The sequence below is a fragment of the Biomphalaria glabrata genome, chromosome 17, assembly GCF_947242115.1.
Source record: "Biomphalaria glabrata chromosome 17, xgBioGlab47.1, whole genome shotgun sequence".
Lineage (NCBI taxonomy): Eukaryota > Metazoa > Mollusca > Gastropoda > Planorbidae > Biomphalaria > Biomphalaria glabrata.
This window is the reverse complement of record NC_074727.1, coordinates 21,858,139-21,879,209: the sequence shown is the minus strand read 5'-3', so window position 1 is coordinate 21,879,209 and position 21,071 is coordinate 21,858,139. Positions and strand designations below refer to the sequence as shown.

Genomic DNA, 21,071 nt, shown 5'->3' with positions numbered 1-21,071 from the left:
TTTGCGAGTCAAAATACATTTATTAAAACTATATATAAAATTATATTTTAAAAATTAGTGGTTGCACTAACCTAGATATGATGAGAACAGTAATTTCTTTAAAAAAAAAAGGGCAGCAAGACAGAGAACGTAGTTATTCCCCCTTCCAAAACTATTGTCAGGGATATAGATAGTTATAAATAGTATTAATAATTTATACTGCGCGACTATGACCCTTTATATAGCACACAATAAATATGTGTGATAGTGTAGTGATGTTAAGAACCAGATTATAGCATTTGAATATAGCCCCCTCCTCCCTAGCTTCAACTTGCTGTAATGATGCAAGCAGCTAGACTATGTATGGTATGATTCAACAGGAAACAAATATAATATCTATAGTATGTTGGTTGTGTCATATAATATTTACAAAACCAAGGAATAGTGTGTCATGATAAAATAAAATATACAAAAATAATGGTCATGATGGCTGTGAAACAAAACAAAAAGTTTGGCAACAGATACTGCTGAAGGGAGAGAGGGGTACAAACCAGGAAGCATTTACTGTGCCAGCAGGATGGAGGAGCAAAGAATGTGGTAAATGTACAAACACAACTTTTAACCAATAAATAATAGTCAAAGCATAACAGAACACAGAAAAAATAATTTCACACTCAGATCCAACCTGTACATACACATACACTGATCCAACCTGTACATACACATACACACTGTAAATAAGTCATGGATGAGTTTAAAAAAAACAACATTTATTTTGTCCAGTGACTTCTCAACCATATGCAGCTCTACAAAGCTGTACACTTCACAAGCATTGACAACTATTTAGCTGAACATGAAGACTGACATTTCTACTGATGATCAACCAAAACATTCCCCAAAATGATTAACTTAAACAAAACAACAACATTGTTAAGTTCATCATGTAGCCCCTACCTACAGTTCACTGTAACATATTTTATTCTGCCATGTACAAGTTACAACTCAGTTAATATTTAACTAAAGCCCAAAAATTGTTATTTTGAAAGTACATGATCCTGTAATAACACAAGGGAAGCAACTCTATTCTTTAAACTAGCTCTACTAACTGCAATAAGGGTGTGAATCTCTAATTGTGGTCACTGTATTAATTTGGTATGCAAACAAGAACAATTTTACCATATTTTCACGTATTTAACCAGTGGGTTATACTAGTTTTTACAAACAAATGGTAGATGAGCAAAGTACCCAAAGGTGCAGGGTTTACAAAATTTATTATAAACATAGCATAACAGAAACTATTATAGCCCCTATAATTCGCTGTGTACAGATACGATTGCAGGATTGTAAATCATAAACAATTGTAGGATTGTAAATCATCAACATGCTCCACCTTATATATCACTTGTTGGTACAACTACTGGAGCTAGTTTGCATCTCGAGGGACTGACATCTGATGAACAACCTTATGTACCTGTAGTTTATGTCTAGTCACGCTATGCACATGTGGGGTATTTAACAGTGAAGGTTGTACTATTGTTTTTACTAATGTTGTAATTTGTGCGTGCTATACACATGTGCAGGTTATGTGCGAAAATATGTTAACTCACTGCTCTTAGGTCCTGCACGAAGGTTATGTAAACTAACAGACCTGACCATTACCTGAAAACCTCCAGATATGTTTAATGACGAACAATAAAAAACCTAACCAGACTTTCTTTCCTTCTTTCATCTAGCACCATGTAACACGGATGACTCTGTATCTGCCAGACACTAGAGCAACAGACACAGCAACAAGGAAAAACCGAAGGCTGGTCAAATCATCAAACAACATTCCAACAAGAACAAATAATAGACTTGATGAATACCAATGTCACACACACAATTAATTGCAGGAGACAACAAAAACTTAGCAGGAGATTGGAATCAAAGTGATCTTAAAGAGTTTCAAATAAGTTTTAGCATGATCTGTATATGTTTACTTGGGACTTGACATTAGCTGAGATGGTACAGGTGGACAGTCATTGTGCTAATCTCTGGCTTAGGAAACAACTGACCATTCCAATATCTATCATAAAGACAGCTAATTTTAAAACAGGGTAATGTAAGAACATTTCCCCTGCATACCTTTGTGCCATGTAATTGCTTGGTTTTCATCAACCTCATGTATGCCTTGCACAAGGAAAAAAGAGTATAGTTAAATTTAGCAGATACAATTTGAAGGGAGAATGCTTGGAAACATGTTAGGATTTTTCAACCTTTGCAAAATGTGCAGTTTCTTTGACTCACCAGATTTGAATATTCAGTAGGATAATTTTTGGGATTCACTTTTGAGAATTCAGTATAAATCCAAAAGTGTTTGGTCAAAATAATTCTATTTAAAAAAATCTAATTCCATTTTCATGAGAAATACATGAATCATCTGTTAGAGGGGGAATAATCCATAGGAAAAAAAAAAAAATGCCCTTATTGGAGATAAATGAGAACAAAAATGATGATATTTCTACTATGTGCTTGGACAAGTCTATTTGATCTATTTATAGAGTCTATATGAAGATACTAGGAGAAAGATAGTCATGGGTCTAATAATAAAAACATATCAAAGTGAAATTTGTATAATAATCCAACATATTGAAATGACTACAGATAGTGAAGACAGTTTCCTATAGAATGTCATAGCTTGGGTAGAACAAAGATATTTAATGTTACCTTGACTTGCAGCTTGTCAAAAGATGTAAAATGATAACACGCAAATTGAATACAATAAAAAAAGAGTGAATTATTTTTTTAATCATTAACTATGTTGAAAAGAATGATCTCATATCAGTGCAATAGATACATGACTTTTTGTTGACTCAAGAAACTGACAACTTTTTCTTCTGAACTTATTGGGCAAGAGTTCAGCTATAACACAGTCAATGAAGCACCTATAAGGAATGAAATATCTTCATGCGAATATCAGATGAAATGTCATAGTTTGAATGAGAAGGTGTTACACCAATATTATCAAAGAACCAATTGTGATGATACATATACACAATTAAAGGGGAAAAAAAACATCATTGAGATAAAAAAAAAGTGCTCCAAGTTGCATATTGAGAGGAAAAAAGGGGAACAACTGTTGAAGAGCAAAAACATTTACCTGAAAACATTTGGCCAGAAAACAAAGATTGAGCAGCACAGATTGTTAGAACCCCAAACTAACAAAGCAAAAAGGTTTATCCCATAATATTACAGTCACTAAAAAACTAAACTCAGAAGTTTGTTTTTTTTTGTTTCAAATACACAAAATGTTTTAATATTTATAAAGTTCATGAATAGGTCACATTGACTTATCCTAAATACCCAATGTTCAGTTTGATGCACAACCTGGAAGTTACTAAGCTACTGTTTAATGAATAATAGGCAATCTGTTAAAGTGACAAAATGATTGAGCTAAGAAATAGCATCTGGTGACTACAGATTCCCAACCTATGTATCAAGAATTGACATTTTTAGCCACATGAGAAGTTGCAAAGGGAACACATTTTCTCACCAGACCTAAAGAGAGAATGGAACATATAGTTTCATTTATTCCTAATATATAGAAAACATGGGTGTTTTCCAGTGTTCAATATGGCTTTAAGACTTTAAACCCTAACCTTATGCATAGAACATAACTGCCAAATCTTTGCCTAGTAAATATTTCTGCACTTCTAGAGAAGCTCACCCTTAAAACCACATGCTGAGAAGCATGGTGTCATCTAGTCCACCACAATCAGCCCAGCAACAGGCACATTGAGACCAGACATTAAAGTTAAAAAAATAATAATATTCATACAAACTTTCCATTCTGGAATGACATTTTCTTTAAACACTGACATTGACATACGTCCATAAGCTAATTTAAAAAAAAAAAAAACAGAAACGGACGGCCTTGGCAGTGACCCATTTAAAAAAAAAAAAGAGATTTGTTAAAACTGAACAGCATAGAGAGCAGGACATTCAAATGCTGGAATATAAAAGAACCAATAAATATATATATATATATAAATATATACACATAGATATGTACACATCATATTGCTAAAACAGAGTCAATCTAAACAAAAAAATATCAGATGTAAACAGGTAGCACATTAAACCAGAGTTAAAAATTTAATCTTCACAAAGTTTTGCTAATTTAAAAAAAAAAGTGTCCAGAAATAGCAAACAAGTATATTGATTTTATATTTGCAGTAAAAATGGAAATATACAACCAATGAATGAAAGTTGAAAATAAAAAAAAAAATGGCAGACAACATTTTTGTACAGGTCAGTGAAAAAAAAAATTTTGTTGAAAGACTCTAAGACATGTTGAGGCAAAGGCTGCACTTCCCAATGCAAATAAAGGACACAGAAAAGGCAATGGCATTGACAGGCCAGGGCAATCTGGCTATCACAACATGTCATGACGATAACAAAAAAAAGATAGGCATAGATAATATTGACCCAGATATTGATGAGTAGCAGCGTTCTTCTCTCATCTGTGGTTGACTTAAGGCCCCACCATAGGACAGGAGGTAACAAAATATGGCTTAGTGCTCCTGAATCTGTACAAGGGAGTCAAGTCTTTGCTCAAGGTTATAAGTAAAAGCAAATCAAACGAAATTTGGCTCTTAAAACTGAGCTTATACTATGATGTTACAGCAGGACCTTTGTTGAACAGTTTATTTCACTTATGATACATGCACACCAAGCAACCAAAGACAATATTCACACAAAGCTTAACCATAACAACAAAGTTGGCTATAATAGATCACTTCTACTAGATCACAAGAGAACCTCTTAACCACAGCTAACAAATGGTGGACCACAACTTACTACTATCAACCCTATAACACTAGACTTTGACCCCAGCCAACTACTGGTTGACCACAGCAGTCTACCGCTTGACCACAGCCTTGCTTGTTTTCCAGACCGTTCCTTGTAACACCACTGCATCCACTGAGACAGACAAATGCTTGGTAGATGTGATCTCCATGAAGCTCTTAGCACCTGAGTTGTACCTGCAGACATTGGGAAACAACTTGTTAAGAAAAACTTGTCCAACAATCTTTAATGTTTACGACTTCCCTAATCAAACAGTTATTAATCATCAGCCAAAATGGTGATATGTCTATTAGTTATATAAAGAGTCTGACATATAAGATATTTATAAAAGGTATTCAGTGATTTTTAAATGATTCATAAGGTCATAATATTATAAGATATATATAGAAAGTTAACTGTTCATTTAGACATATGAAAGAAAGGAAATGTGTTACTAATGACAATGTTATTGTTTTTTAATATTGTTATAAATGAACTGGTGATGTGGGTCAACCCTGAGGAAAAATCAGGAGCTGGCGACCCTAAGGCAGTTTGCAGCACCCAGTGCTACACTCAGGCAGAGCCTGTGACGCTGCTGACCCCAAACTGTATCGGCACTGCCGTTCCTTTGAATACATCAGCTGCATGGAGAGGGGGGAACTGATGTGTGGGCGACATCGTTTCGACCATAGCTAATGCCCAGGCATACATCTCACTGAGATGATCCATAGTCGCTCACTGTCGTAAGTAGAAAACATAAACATGGCATATGTATTTATTTATGTATTGCATTAATCTATTAATGCTACGTTGCTCAATTGATCGTTGATGCAACCATGTATATATTTGTACATCTTATTTTATTTCCTTTATCTCGGCTGACCGCCTTGATAATTTTACTAGCGCACTGAGACTGCGTTTAGAAAAGAGATATGAATTATCTCCCCCTTTACTCATTCTACTTTGACGAGAGTTGCGCCCCTTGAATGGACACTATCCTTTCAAGCACACTCCATTGTTCTCGGCCAACGGCCACGTGTAAACAAACCGTCATGGTCGCTGACCATCGCCAATTTCTCCCCCCCCCCCTTTTTTCTCTCTTCCAACTTGTGTTGTTTATTTGAGATTATTATTTCCCCTTATATGTACATTTCTATTGCTACTATCAGCCATCTGTTTTCCAAATCCCATTTGTCATCATCTCCTCATTGTATCAAAAGCAATGTTACCAATCTGACGAATGCACCTCAGTCGAGGGCATCGATAAGATGCATGAGAGACATGTCCTAACTTGTCTTTATTTATCCGCAGTCTCCCTCAGGTGTCTGCCTATTTGCTATCGAGAATCACCTATTGCCTTTGTGCTTAGTGCTATTCAGCACTGCACTTGCCTATTTATCGGATCACTTGCCCACTTGCTATTGAGTGTCTTCTACTGACTACGTGGATCTACTCAACTCTACTTCTTGGCGCTATCGGCCTTGCCCGCCTATTCGACAGCCCACCTGTCAACTTATTAGGTGCGACGTTCCTATAGACCCAGATCTGTGCGAGACGTCATAGCTACGTTAAACCCTCTGCAGCTCACTGGACTTATCCTGTCAACTATGCTGCCCACGGCAGATCAGCTCTGCCCGCAGTAACCTTGTGCCCACGGTAACCGGCCACCCGCCCTACTGTGCCCACTACAGATATCAGGACTTTGGATTGAGACTCCACAAGAACTATATCACCGGCGTCCATCTACCCGCTAGAGCGCCACCTCCAGCTGCAGAACCTCAAGCCAGGATCACAGCCAGCTGCGACATCCACAGGACAACCAGCTAAGTTCAGAAGACAAAGTGACATACTCACTTATTAAGTGCAAGAGTGATGATCAAAATTAGTATCAATTAGAGATAGATGCAACCCCTCCCCCTTTTTATTCTTTTATGTAAATATTTATGTAAATAAATATTCTTCATTTTTAACTTTGCATCTTTCTTTCATTGCTTGTCTCGTTGCGTGCCTGCTCTCGATATATATGCTGACGGGTTGGTGTGTGATAGCTTTAAAAATAATCATCCCCTAGACATTAAACGCGCCAAACACACATCACTTTCCCCAACCTGTCACATAAATGGGGGCTGTGTCCAGGATCTAACCCATAGTATAGCAGGCACGAACCGGCAGCAATAACTAAATTCCTATCAATATTTTTTTTTCTAAAAATATATATAAGCATCATCACTTCGCATTATCAAGAGTGTCACTTCTGTCATAATTTTCATTTATGATTTTTATTGCATTTTGTTTGTAATATTTCATTGCAGGAACTTTGTGATTAACATAGGCAGACACCACATTCCCTTTGCACTCTTCCCTATAACTCCTAAGTAATTGCTTTCAGCAGCTCTGTCCTCGTCTCCACCTCTTACTCTACCTTCTGCTTTATCCCCCTCATTACCCACCCCTCACCATCCTAGCACCCCTCACCACCATGGCCAGTGGCACACGCTCCAAAGAGCACTCTGACATAAAGCAGAAAATTGCTGAATTGAAAGATATCGCAGCCTCCATATTTGACGATGAGGCAGAACGGAAAGAATATGTGAGAGCACAACTTGAGGCGATGAAAAGAGAGGAAGAAAAAAGAAAGGAGAAGGAAGACGAAAACGAAGAAAAGAGAAAGGAGGACGAAAAGGAAGAAAGAAGATTAGCAAGGGAGCATGAAATAAATATGGAAAGGGAGAGAAGGGAAACTGAAATAGCTAAAGAAAGAGAAAGAAAGGAAGCTGAAATAGCTATTGTTAAAGAAAGAGAAAGAAAGGAAGCTGAAATAGCTATTGCTAAAGAAAGAGAAAGAAAGGAAGCTGAAATAGCTATTGCTAAAGAAATCACAGAGCGAGAAAAAGAAAAAGAGCAACAAACAACGGCGAGAGAAAAGATAGCCGTGGAGAAAGAGAACGAGGTCGCCCGCCAGGCTTCTTCCGAGTCTCGCCCGGCTAGCCCAGCATCCATTCAAAGTTCCTTGAACGGTCTACCCCACATGCCAATGGAGCACTTTGACGACAAGACAGAGAACATCGAAGTTTATCTTGTCCGCTTCGAAGAAGTTGCACGCTACTACGGTCTGCCAGAGGAGAAATGGTGCTTCCGGCTATCCCAATGCCTTCGAGGCAAAGCCTACGAAGTGTACTCCAAACTCCCCTCTGACCAGGGAGAAGACTACGCAGCCCTCAAACAGGCGCTACTCGTCCAATCTGAGCTGACCGCCGAGGCCTATCACAAAAAGTTCAGAGGGTCCCGCCTTGAACGCAGGGAGACCTACAGCAACCTCTGCGAAAGGTGGCACGCTCTCAGCCAATTACCAGAGACTTTTGATGGCCTAGCATGTCTCATACTCTCTGAGCAGCTGTTGGAATGCATGCCCCCAGAGGTCAGAGATTATGTCAAGGAGCAACAAGCAACAGCTCCCGCTGACATAGCTTCCGCAGCTGACCGGTATTTGAACGCCCGCAAGGACTTAAAAGGCAAAGCAACTGCGACAGACCAGCAAACGGACCAACCCACTTCTCCTGCTAAGTCCAACATTCCTCCTAAAACTCCCCAGCACAACCAGACACCAGGTGGGCAATCAGCCCCTCATAACCACAATAACCGCCCCAACCACCACTCCCAGCGTGACTCACGTCATGGCGCGCGTGACAGTAGACCCACTCCACATCGGCAGCAGCAGACCCCACGGACCCTATCAATGGTGGCGCCAGTCCCTCAACCCTCTGTGATTGATCTATCTGACCAACCAGAGGAGGACACATACGTCGTCTCCACGATGGCCGTAGCTCCTCAACCCACTGCCATTGATCTCAGCGAACCAGAACTCCCACCAGTGCTACCTCACCTGGCTAACGGTGTTGAAGTTTTGGGCCTATACGACCCAGGCTGTTCGTTCGGCGCAGTTATCAATAAGACGCTGATTGACCCATCGGATCTCACCGGTGGAACAGTGACAATCCAGTCTATAGACCGTGGCACTCCTCCGAAAATTCTTCCTATTGCTAGGGTCCACGTAAAGTGCAGGTACATACATGGCACCATTGACGCAGCCGTCATGGACACGCCAGTGTATGACTTCATTCTAGGCTCCAAATATGTTCCTCTTGGAGTAATCAACAAACCATACTTCTCTCTGCCCATCGGTAGATCGACGAAGCAGAAAGGTGGCAGCAACCAGCTGGTTGGAAGCCCTGGTCGCCACACTGATACGCCTAGTCCTGACTCATCAGCGTTCCTTTGGATACATTAGCTGCATGGAGAGAGGGGAACTGATGTGTGGGCGACATCGTTTCGACCATAGCTAATGCCCAGGCATTCATCTCACTGAGATGATCCATAGTCGCTTTGCGACTCAAGGAGGTGTTGATGGTCTATTTTGTTGATGAGTATATATATGTTAATGGTGTATGCGAGTCCATATGACACAACAACAGAATGAATCAAGAATATACTTAATAACGCAGGCTGATAACTTCAACAATTTAATAAACAATAAAAAGGGCACAGTCCTTTGTCGTCGCTAGCCTAGCGTCGTCCTCTAAGGCGTCTTGTCCGTTATCCTTCTTGTTCATAATCCTACTCTGTTCTTACTCGTCACATTACTTAGGAAAAACCCGATTCACATCAACTTCTACGCATCTTGTGTCATTACAGAGGCCATAGGTGATGTGGGTAGGTGTAGCTGTATGTGTGACCAACCAACAGAGGCAACATAGTCCAGCATGCTGTGAGCAGTTAACAGTGATGAGAGACAGACCTACAAAAATGCTGGTGTGAACATGCATTGTGAAAACCACCCATGAGAGAAGCCTATATATATAAAGAGAGAGTGACAGTTAAGATGGTCCAGTATGAGATCAGCATGAGACCAAGAGCCCTTTACAGCAGTACGATTCAGTACAGTTCTCTACAGTAAAGTGCTTGTAGAGTGTTGAAAGGTGCCAATCACACAGTGTTTGGTTGTTAATCTGAGATTGACTTCTCAAGAGAGTCCTGCCATGTTTTCTAGTGCTTGTACCAATATTCTGAAATGTAAGACCTCTATATCTTTCTTTCAAGTTCTGATTTCTCTCAGAACCCTTTTTTAAGTACCATATCTAATTTATGACAGAAAATACTGAGGGAACCCTAACCCTAACCCTAACCATCATGTCATATGCAAACTAAAAACCAGACCACCAATGGGTTTATGGGATCACATCTCTACTAGTAGACAAATTTAAAAATAAAGACTACAGTTAGAGCACTCACTTGTAAAATTTTTCACACATTTTATTAGTAATATGTTTTGGTCCCACCCCATGAATTTTGAATGCCTCCTCTGTCTCTGGGTAGAAAATGAACAGCCCCCTGTACTGGCAGCCAGCATCTCGGAACAGGATAAGGAAATGGTTGGCCTCACATTTGGTCAGCTCCTGGAGAAAACAAACTTTTGTTATTCAAAGCATATAAAGTAAGAGATCATGTGATTACACATTCTGAATTGAGTAAATAAATCTTCATCAATTATGGACAGCTGGATATTTTTATCTTTATAAGATGAAGCTACATAATGGTAATGTTATCTTATAAAATACAGACGTAACTTCAAAAGAAGATGTAAAATCTAATAGTCATCTCTATTTTTTTTTTCAGATAGTGCTCATGGTTCCTATCCCATACGACTACATCACTTTCTGTGAATACAAGTCAATTTATTTTTATTGCATTCCCGTCTCAGACTCTTTTGTATTTTTTTTTCAGTTAAGCACAATCCTAACTTCTTTCTTTTTCTTTAGTCCAAAGCAGTGTATGACCTAGTCCTGCTACACAGAGCATTCAACTAATCACCAACTTACAAATAGCCACTATCAATCCCTTCAAAAACAAAAAAAGGGACACAAGTAAAAATACAACTAAAATTAAAATTAAAATTAAAATATTCTAGGTACAAAAAAAAAAATCCACTGAACAACTGAATCTTCTCACATCTAAGACTTTATTTTTCATCTCTGTGTTGACTGAACCAGCAAGACAACAATGAGAGAGGGCATTGATAATGATGTGACGATTGGACTTAGCACTTGGCTTGACAAACAACTTTGGTCCTGTAACAAAAGAGATGACAACAATGAGATAGAGTGTAGCAGAGGTTTTAGTTCATTGGGAACAAAAGACATGATTCTAAAATCTGATTTATAGTAAATATAAAACACACAATGATATTATCAAGTTGGATTTGTAAGTTAGAATTTCTTTTTCTACATTTCAGGACGGTAAGACAGAACAACAATTTTGGTGATCTAATGCAGGGAGGCTTGAAATATGGCCGGAGGGATAGACATGGTTTCATCCAGCCTGCCAAAACGTCAGCACAAGTGTAGACACCCCTCCCCCTCCTGGAAAAAAAAAAGGTTGAAAAATGTATCTTTCAAACGTTAGGGCCCATACTTTTTCATTGATGGATTGGTACCCAGGCCTTTAACATTTGTAGGTTATGAAATGGGAGAGCTAAAGAAATGACAAAGTGGATTCTGAATGTAACATCTTTCAGGAAATGTAGACAGATGTTACTTCAGGGTCAAACATCTAGATTCAGTGCTCCAACTTGCTGTCTCATTTTTACAGCCAGATAATAAGTTGGTTTCGGATAAACTTCTAGATTCATATGTTTCAAATGAATATTGTTAATTTCCTTTTTAAAATATTTTGATCATATAGCCGGCGACACGAATGTTGGAAATTAAAATGTACACTAGGTCCATTCTACGCATCACTGCTGTAATGCAAAAAAAGCCTATAGGGCATCTACAATATTTTCATAAGTGAATTTTTTTTTTTTTAACATTTAGTCCTATCTCTAACTCCACAATCATATTCTAGCCCTAACCTTATCTCTATTATGACAAGGCTTTTTTGTCAGCACTATTTTATTCATCACTATTTTGTCAGGTCAAAGGAGTCAAATCAGAGCAAGGAAAGTTATTAATTGTTTTGAAGTACAGAAACTCTGACTATAATGATAATATATATGAAACAGTACACCAATTTAAATTCTAAATCTGAGTCTTCTTTTTATCTTATGTAATACAGACGTTACTTCAAAAAAGAAGATTATGTCCTACGTAATCTCTTTATATACTTCTAAAATTTACCCAAGGGTTTGTGGGCTTCAAGTGGTCAAGCATAAAAGTATGTTTTGAAAAACAAAATATCTAAGAGAGATAACTAAAGCCAGAATATGTGAACCTCTAATATAAAAAAAAAATGCACACTTCACTTGCGTCACTTACCAGCATAGTCAGAACCAGGATTTGATCCAGAGCCTGTTTCACTGCCACTATCTTGGCTGTTCCCTCTTTGCCTCTGCTGCTTGATCTTGTACAGATCAGGTGAGGGAGGCCTCCTGTAAGTGGCAGGACCCTGAGCTCCATTGGGAGACCCTTGCAAAGTATTGCAAGACACTAAGAAAAGAATAGTTTGAGAACATGAGATGCTCTGAGTCTGATATTTGTCCACCATATACTTGAAATAAAGAGCCCAACGAATGCATAGTATAGGCAAGTATAAATGTAAGAACTCCCGGACATAAGTGTGTTAATAACAATCAATGCAAGTGTCAACATGCATCAAATAATTCAGTTGATGTTGAGGGGTTATAAAGGAAAAAAAATTGAATGCAAGTGTTCATTCACATGCATAAAACAAAGATTAATAAAAGATAAAGTCAATTGTATTTATAAAATAAAAAAAATACTTTGTTTAGGTAGATTTTTAAATAAGGTTTTCTTAGTACTAACAAACCTTCTCAGCTAGATCAACTTTGTGGTGTTCTGGGCTTATAAATTTTGGTCCAAGTTAACTTAGACATCATGATCATGAACAACCTTTACTAGACAATTAGAATACGTACTGAGAATTTTTGGTAGCTTAATATTTACAAATTGAAAACAATAAATGTCTTCTTTCAAGCTGGGAGACTTTGTGCAAATATACGGAACATTAAAAACAATAACATACAATAGACTGTGTTTTTGTGGAACAAATAATGCACAACATTAAAATGGTCAAACGGCTAGACTAATGACCATGCAAGTTTTGAATGAGACTAAGACAAGATTTTCTATTTAAATTTGTTATGGTTCAAAATAAGAAACATTTGCTGAGATGAAATGTGATGGTCACCTTGATTACTGGGTCAGGAAACACCTGGAACCTTCTAACGCATGTGGCAAAGTAACCAGGATTTTGGTAATCTGTGGTTGGTAGACCTCACTTCCATTGGGGTAAGGGGCAAAGTAACTGCCTATGTGACCTATATAGTTTTAACACCCAAACAAATATTTTTTTTAAATGTCCTATTCTCTGCATTTGATTATCTAACATCTGTACTGAATTTTGTACATATCATGTTATTGATGAATCCAATGCTGGAGAAAAGAGTTCACAAATTCCACCCAAAATCATTAAATAAATGTGGCCATTTATCATATTTTAATAAAAGAAAAACTAGAAATGAATATGAATATACTAATATAAACTATTTAGCTGGACAATAACTGTCAAGGCTAACCAAAAACTAGCAAATTTCATTTACTGTTTATTAAGCAAATTGGCAAAACCAAAACCACAGAAGAAAAAATAAAAACCTGGCCAATTATAGGGTGATTATCTCTTATGAAATTACTAATAAAAGAAAACAAGCCAGTTTGTATTACTTAGAGTTAAAAGCTTAGCACAATAAATCAAAAGCTAAATTAGAGATCTGCAAGTTAGGTATTCATTTTATTCCAACCTTCCATACCTTTATTGAGATATATGAACAACCCTCATCTGCCTAGAAACAAAATTTTTCATTTGTTTGTAAAGGTTAAAAGTTTTCACTAAGTAGAAATGATAAAAAAGTGACTATTTTTAATTGAACATTATAAAAAATGTTTAAATTATATATATATATATATATATATATATATATATATATATATATATATATATATATATATATATATATATATATATATATATATATATATAAAAATGAGAACTGTGGGGCATAAGATAATTATTCTGTTGTATTGGCATTGTCATTAAAGATTTCTAATTTATAAGACTTAATTTGACCTGCATGTATATGACAATGATTAAACATGGGCATTAGATGCCAGACGAATATTCTGCAGCACAGAATGCTTACAACTGATTGACAAAGACCTTTTTTGGGGAGGGGGGGGGGGTACTTTTTTTGTTTCATTTTTTTTGCTGTGGGAGTTAAGTATCCATTTCAGACCTTGTGGCCAATGGGGCAGATGATAATGTAGAAGTGACATGTGCCCAGCTTATGCACATACCCATCATTCAAAATCCCAGTCTTGGTGGAGATTTGATCCTGAGACCCCTAGGCTCGGAAGTCCAGTCAGTGATTTACCACTCAGCCACCACGTCTGCAATAGGAGTGATAAGTAACTTTCCTCGATACTAGAGTAATTTATCTTTCTATTCCATTAGCACGACCACAAGACAAAACTAAAAGAACCCACACAAAACTCAGCAACACAAAAAAGTTCTCTTCTCCTATACCATACCTGCTTTCCTTATTCCAGCGGATGGAGGTGGGAGTCTAAAGTGGTAGGTGGACCTCATAGCTGCAAACATTGGCAAAGGGGAGATAAACCAACAGCCATCCAATCAAAGAGGCAGAAATCATAAAGGATATTAAAAAAACAAAAACAATATGCAGCTTGTAAATAAAATTGTAATGTGCAAGTTGCAAGAGTTAGTTCCCATGTTTATAGCTAGTTAGATTAATCAAACATGTGAATTATTAACATGCTTTTTTTCAATTCTCAAGTTATTTTGTTGAAAAAGAATGCAATCCAAGGTGTTTGACATGCACAGAGTTAACAAAATGAGCAAATACACTAATTAATAGTGAACTGCCAAATTAGAATTATGTAATGCAATATTACTTTAACAAAAAAAATAAAAATTTTTGATATTTAAAAAGATAGAAAATATTTCTAGCTAGAATTAACTTTTTTTTTTGGTAACTAAAATAAAAAAAAAAAAAGTTTCTCTTAAAAAAAAAAATGAACTGCATAAGTGTCAACACACACACAAAACTATAAACAAGGGATGCAACTCTTAATGTAAGATATAAAAAGGGGATGCAACTCAAGTTAAGTTCAATAAAAAAATTTAAGTAATCTAAAAGGAAAGTGCAAAATATTGTGAACAACTAAACAAAGTACACATGTACCTAAAGCTTGGCTCTAATTAGAACATCAAGTACATACATTAACAATAAAAAAAACATTTGGAACAATACTGGGAAGGCTAAAGCTAAGAAAGGCAGCACCATGATAGGGTGATGCTTCAAAAAGGAATCTGGCTAATAGTTCAGATTATAGTCCAGTCATTTAAGTGTTTCTGAACTGAAGTCATAAATCCAGTCTATGCTGGGAATTTAGTTACAAAGATAGGCCATAATAAGAGTTATGGCCTATCTCCTACTGACAACATTAGAAGATTCATAGTTTTAGAGTTTTCTAACAATATTATTGTCAGATATAAAACAGTTTGCTAGCAATATTATTGTCAGGTATAAAACATAGTTTGCTATCAATATTATTGTGCCTAAAATGTTTAAAATGTTTTAATCACACTTTGCCTTCAAAAAACATCAAAATTGAAGACAAGGGAAGAAGACAAGAGAACCCCCTCTGGATTAATATATATGTCGAAATACAAAAAAACTAGTATCCTGACTGTTTTGAATGAATTATGTTTATATTGCCTTCCATATAATCAGATTATGACAGCTTAAAATGATGGCATTTAAGATTGTGTAAAAAGTCCTTCCAATTAATAATGTATGGTAGTTAGCTGCTCCTGGGGAGGTGGGGGGTGCTTGATGGCTGAATTTCTATATGTACACCATAATTCAGGAATATAAATTTCCAAGTTTTTGAACCTTTAGAATGTGAAATTTGCACTCAGAAAAACTTATTACACAAAAAAAATTGGTTTAAAAAAAAAAAACAATCCAAAAAAAATAAATTAAAATACAAGGGAAATAACTAATAAGTAGGGCAATAACCTTGGAACAAACTGAAACTAAAAGTGTGAGGTAGAAAAAAAAAAAAAAGGCCCCCAATTGAACACAATAATGTAAAACCGAAACATTGTTCTACCTTGTTCTGGGAAGCTGACTGTTACGAAAGCAACAAGCAAAATTACATAGTAGGTTTTAACAGCAATGACAAAAACTACTTAGCACTGGTTGTCTGGCAGACCAAAGGAGGCCAGGCCCTAGCTAATGCAAAAGTGTGAGCAATATTTGCTGTTTCACCACCAGCATATTAGGAAAATGTAAACAAACAGATGGAAGGCAAAGACAGAAACTAAACATACTTGAGAGATAAAAGACATTTCAACAACAACAGTATATCATAGCCACACTGGCATATATACAAACACTAATGTATCAAGCATGGAGGTGATGTGACATTAAAACAGAACTGTGAAGACACCTTTCTTACCAGACATGACACCGGGAGTTGACCGACCACCATTATTTCTGCCAGTGAGGTCTTCTTGTGAACTGCTACCAGATTCAAATCCTCCCATAGCTCCTGGGTAAAGCACAAGAAGAACAATATTCAAGTATACATATAAATGATAGTACAGAAATTTAAAAAAAAACACAACCTAGAATAAACTAGCCTAAAATATTTGGAAAATTTTAATACAATAAAGTGAAGCAAAGTTAAAAACCTGGCTCTGGTGTTGCAGCCTTTGATTTGACAAACATAGATTTTGGCCGAGGTTTGCCTCCACTGCTGCCATCTCGTTTCTTAATCCTTGGCTTGGAAACTGGAGACTGGTCCTCATCCTCTTGTTTCTTCTGCAAATACTGCTGGAATATGACCTCCCTCCTGGCTTTTTCTTCTGCCTTTTTCTTCTCCTGTTCTTCCTCCTTCAACCTAAAAGCATACATTTGAATGGACATGTACAAATCAATACTTTCTCCAAAAGCAATTACAATCCAACTTTCTTAATCGATCAGCTCCAATACATTAACATAATGTCTAATGTTCAAAATATCCATAATGAAGTCAAACTCTATTGATTACAGATGAGTTTAATCAATTATTAAAAAACACAGAAATAAAAAAGACATCAATATAACTGAGTCACTGTAGTTTAATAATTCAGATTACTTTTCTTTCTTATTTTTTGCAATGGTTAGTGAAAATTATTTAAAAAAAAAAATCTTTTGAAAAAAAAAAAATCAAGATAAACAGAAGCACAATGGGAACAACAGTCAAATGTTTCATTCTGTAAGTTTTTTTTTACACAAAAAGGAAGAGCAGAAATGTGAGAGAGAAATCAATGCTAAAGAACTGGTTAGGACAACACAACAAGCAGACTATGGTGCTATGAACCATTCCCTGCAAGTAGTCAGGACTAAGTGTTTTCAGGAAAATGCTGCATACCAACATGCAATTCTCTACATGGTCAAAACAGAACTTACATTTTCTCTTCCATTTTCTTAGCCATCTCTGCCTCCTTCTCGAGTCTTCTTTTCTCCTGCTCTTCCTTCCTTTTCCTCTGCATCTCAATCAGCTTGACCCTCTTCTTCTGCATCTCATCTTCATTGACCTGAAGGGAAAACTTAGTATAGTAGCATGATTAAGTACATACAGACACCCAGCCACACAAAAGTTATCTTCTATTAAAGCCACACAAAAGTTATCTTCTATTAAAGCCACACAAAAGTTATCTTCTATTAAAGCCACACAAAAGTTATCTTCTATTAAAACACCTCATCCACTTGAAGGACTTGTATAGTTAACATATGCCATTCAGAGATTAATTGTTTAAAATGGAGGAAGAGGAAGAACTTCTCAAAATAGCTTCTATATTCAATCATTAAAAAATATTCACACAAAAGGAAAGTGTATCTAAGAAGCATGTAGAAATTAAGGTAATGTTAAAATATACAACGCTACTTTTTTTTCTGTAGTTGACAGACAGTCATTTTATATTTAAAAAAAGTAAAATTCCCTTTCAGACCTTGCCATCTATGCGGCAGATGATGTAATGGTCATCTGTGTCATGTGGCCAGCATAACGACCAACCAGCTTTATTTTTCCCCAGCTAATGTCAGGTAGCTAGGTTGACTCAGAGGCACCCTAAGATCCCAAAATTAAAAATCTCAGTCTTCACCAGGATTTTAACCTGGGACACCCGGTTCAGAAATCGAGTGCTTAACCACTCAGCCAAAGCGCCTTCAATTTTATATTTAAGCAATATACATTTTCTGCTGTTGACCTTAGATATTTTTTCTTATGGGGGAAATGATTCTTTTTTTTACTTCTTTAACCAGTATTTTGTTGCTTTGCCTTTTTGAGATATTTCCCCTGCTTTAAAAAGGACAAGAGGTTTTTCTGCCCTACCATTAGAAATACTATGACAGGAATCTCATTAGGAGTGATAACCTGTGGCATTGTCATATTCAGGATCAAGACATTTTAGTAATTCAATTCTTACTGTTTTCAAAAACCTATAAGACATGTTCTTCTACAAGTTAAAGTAGAGCAGAACTCTGTACTGAATGTACAAGCTAGATCTCCATTCAAAGCTCCTGAAAGGTAGAAAGCTGGAGTTGTTGTTTTTTTAAGGCATCCAAATATCCTCAACAGCCTTTGAAGTACTCAATAGAGTGGTTAGTAAACTATTGTTAAGTCACAAAGACTTTATTCTAAGACATTTTAACTGCATACCAACAAGGACAGTTTAATGTCCTATAATTTTCCTTTTAGGAAATAAAATGCTTTAATTAACTTAACAAGTTGTTTTCTTTGAACTATTACACAACTCTTAAGATTCCTTTTGATTAAAGAGTTATTCAATGCATACAGTAATGTTTTCATATCAGAAATGAACCTAAAATTATTTGTTTTAAAAACTGTAACCTCAATTTAAAACAGAAAAAGTACAGTAATTAACTGAGACTGAAACAAAAATGAATTCTTCATATGCAACTAATTCATCCAAGATAAATTTGCAACCTTTTCCTCAATAAATTATAAGAGATACACTTAAAAATTTAAGATATTTCAAAAATGTTTTGGACAAACTAAAAAAACTTTGGAGTAGGTTAAAGTCAAATCAAAATATGGAAAATGTACCTGTTCTTTTGTTCTGGCTTCCTCATCTTTATAGATAAATCCAACAGCAGGAAAGGTTTCTTCCACAGGTTCCTCAACTTTCTGAGGGGTCAGGGACAAAGAATCAGCCTGAGCATCCTGAACAGTCTTGGGGCCTGGTGATGCATTTTGAGAATCGGTAGTCAATTTGGGCTTTGGCTTTTTGTGTGTATCCTCTGCAAATGCAACAAAGAATCCATCAGATGTATCTGACTGCGCTACAGGTTGACCTGGTGAAGATTGGACAGAATCTACCAGACTATCATTGGGTTGCTGTGGGCTAGATTTCAGAGTATCTGCAGCCTGCTTTCTAACCATGGCAGCATGGATGTAAGGAGCTTGTTGAGGTATGCCATGAATTGGCCGGGTTAACGGTGAGGTACCCACAGCTGTTGAACCAATAGCTTCTAAAGCATCACTTAATCTTGGGTCAAATCCTACTGGTTGTCCTGCGATGGGGCTCTGGGCAGCCTTGAGCTGCTCATGCTGCAATGAAAGTCTCATGATCTCTCCCTGCAGCTCAGTCAAACTGTTGTTCAGCTTGTCCAGCGAGGAATCATACTCTTGGTAGTCTGTGTCCTCTGTGTTGGGTCTGGGTGAAGCGCCACCATGCACATGGGGTGATGATCCAGGTATAGGCAAGGGCTTGCTACCACCTGCCACAACAGGTGACTGGCTGTGTTCCCTCCTTGCCCCGCCCACAAGGTTTGGACTGTGAAGCCTGTAAGAGTCCACCTCATCCTCTGACGCTTGACCCCCTGACATAAGGTCAGAGTTACTTTTAAACCATTTATTTTTTACATTATCTATAGTTTGTTGAATTCCTTCCCTTGAAAAAGCCCTGTTCACAGATTTGACAGAATGCGAGTCAGAACCTAAATCACTTGGACATGAGTTAGCCATCAATGACTGCTGGTCAGTTTTTGATGCAAGAGCAGGCTGATTGCCTTTAGATATATTTGTCCAATCTGTAAAGCGCTGGGCAGATGTTTCTGGTGGAATGGTTTGACCCTGATGTGCTGCCATGTGCAATGAATGTGCTGGAATCAAAGGCTGAGTCCTTGCAGTTTGTCCCAGGGGCAACCGTTGCACAGGGTAGCCAAGACGAGCCTGTAGCTGTGCTTGTGTTGACAAGGCAACAGAGTCTGCTTGTTCAGAAGATTCAGCTTCTTCTAAAGACTCATCCTCTTCTCCGCCCTCACGATGTTTTGACACTACCCTCATAAAAGCAGCTTTACCTGCATTACAACAAATAACATTTCATTAACAATAAATAAATAATTCCTGTCAATATAAAAGAAAGTAAATTTCCCCTTTCATACATGGTGATTTATAGGGGAAGATGATGTAACAGTCATGTTTCTGTAGCCCACAGTTAAAGAGGGTGTCATGTGGCCAGTACAACAACCAACTGCCTTTACTTTTCCCCAACTAATGTCAGGTACCCATTAGAGCTGGGTGGACTCAGAGGCCCCCTTAAGATCCCCAAATAAAAAATGTCAGTCTTCACCAGGATTCAAACCCGATTCAGAAGCCAAGTGCTTTACCGCTCAGCCTACTGTCTATATACATATTGTAAAAACCTATCTCAGGTTTAAAAGCACCTTGAGCTAATAATGCAATTATGTTTTAAGGATGAAGTTATTTTGTGAATCCTAACATTTTAATTTTAAAACATTACTCTAACAGCAATGATCACCTTGAATAATAAAAATTTTGGTTTTGGTTTTTCTTTTAGCCATTCTCACGCATGGTTTCATTAGTTTTAGGATCAATGTACACATTTCAACCAACAACGAAATATATTTTCTCTTCATTTTTGTTTTTCTATTATTGAAAACTTTCATGTTTTGAATTCAACAACGTTTGAGGTACCAATGGTAGTTTATTTGACAAAAGTTTATTATTCATTGAAAATGAGATTTCTATAGTTTTGTTGTTAATGATAGTGGTTTTATGATATTAAACAATTATAATTTCAATATCTTTCTGAATGAACTACTGACAACAATAATTAAAAAAACAACATAAAATAAA

The 21,071-nt window shown here is 36.8% G+C and overlaps 1 protein-coding gene across 5 annotated transcripts in view; it reads right to left on the bottom strand.

Annotated features, from left to right (window-relative positions):
- The window catches only part of LOC106051513 (uncharacterized), a 54,427-nt gene continuing 33,356 nt past the window's right edge, over positions 1 to 21,071 (bottom strand). For 3 of the 5 annotated variants that reach the window (XM_056015179.1, XM_056015178.1, XM_056015181.1), the window contains exons 20-29: positions 19,017 to 20,272; positions 17,357 to 17,484; positions 16,597 to 16,805; positions 16,362 to 16,454; positions 16,014 to 16,031; positions 14,406 to 14,465; positions 12,117 to 12,287; positions 10,813 to 10,931; positions 10,096 to 10,259; positions 1 to 5,003 (exon numbers count right to left, since the gene is read on the bottom strand). In XM_056015179.1, the coding sequence (XP_055871154.1) occupies positions 4,880 to 5,003; positions 10,096 to 10,259; positions 10,813 to 10,931; positions 12,117 to 12,287; positions 14,406 to 14,465; positions 16,014 to 16,031; positions 16,362 to 16,454; positions 16,597 to 16,805; positions 17,357 to 17,484; positions 19,017 to 20,272 (2,342 nt within the window). In that variant the 3' untranslated portion in view covers positions 1 to 4,879. The remainder of the gene's footprint in view (positions 5,004 to 10,095; positions 10,260 to 10,812; positions 10,932 to 12,116; positions 12,288 to 14,405; positions 14,466 to 16,013; positions 16,032 to 16,361; positions 16,455 to 16,596; positions 16,806 to 17,356; positions 17,485 to 19,016; positions 20,273 to 21,071) is intronic. The other 2 variants (XM_056015180.1, XM_056015182.1) reach the window with 2 other exon arrangements.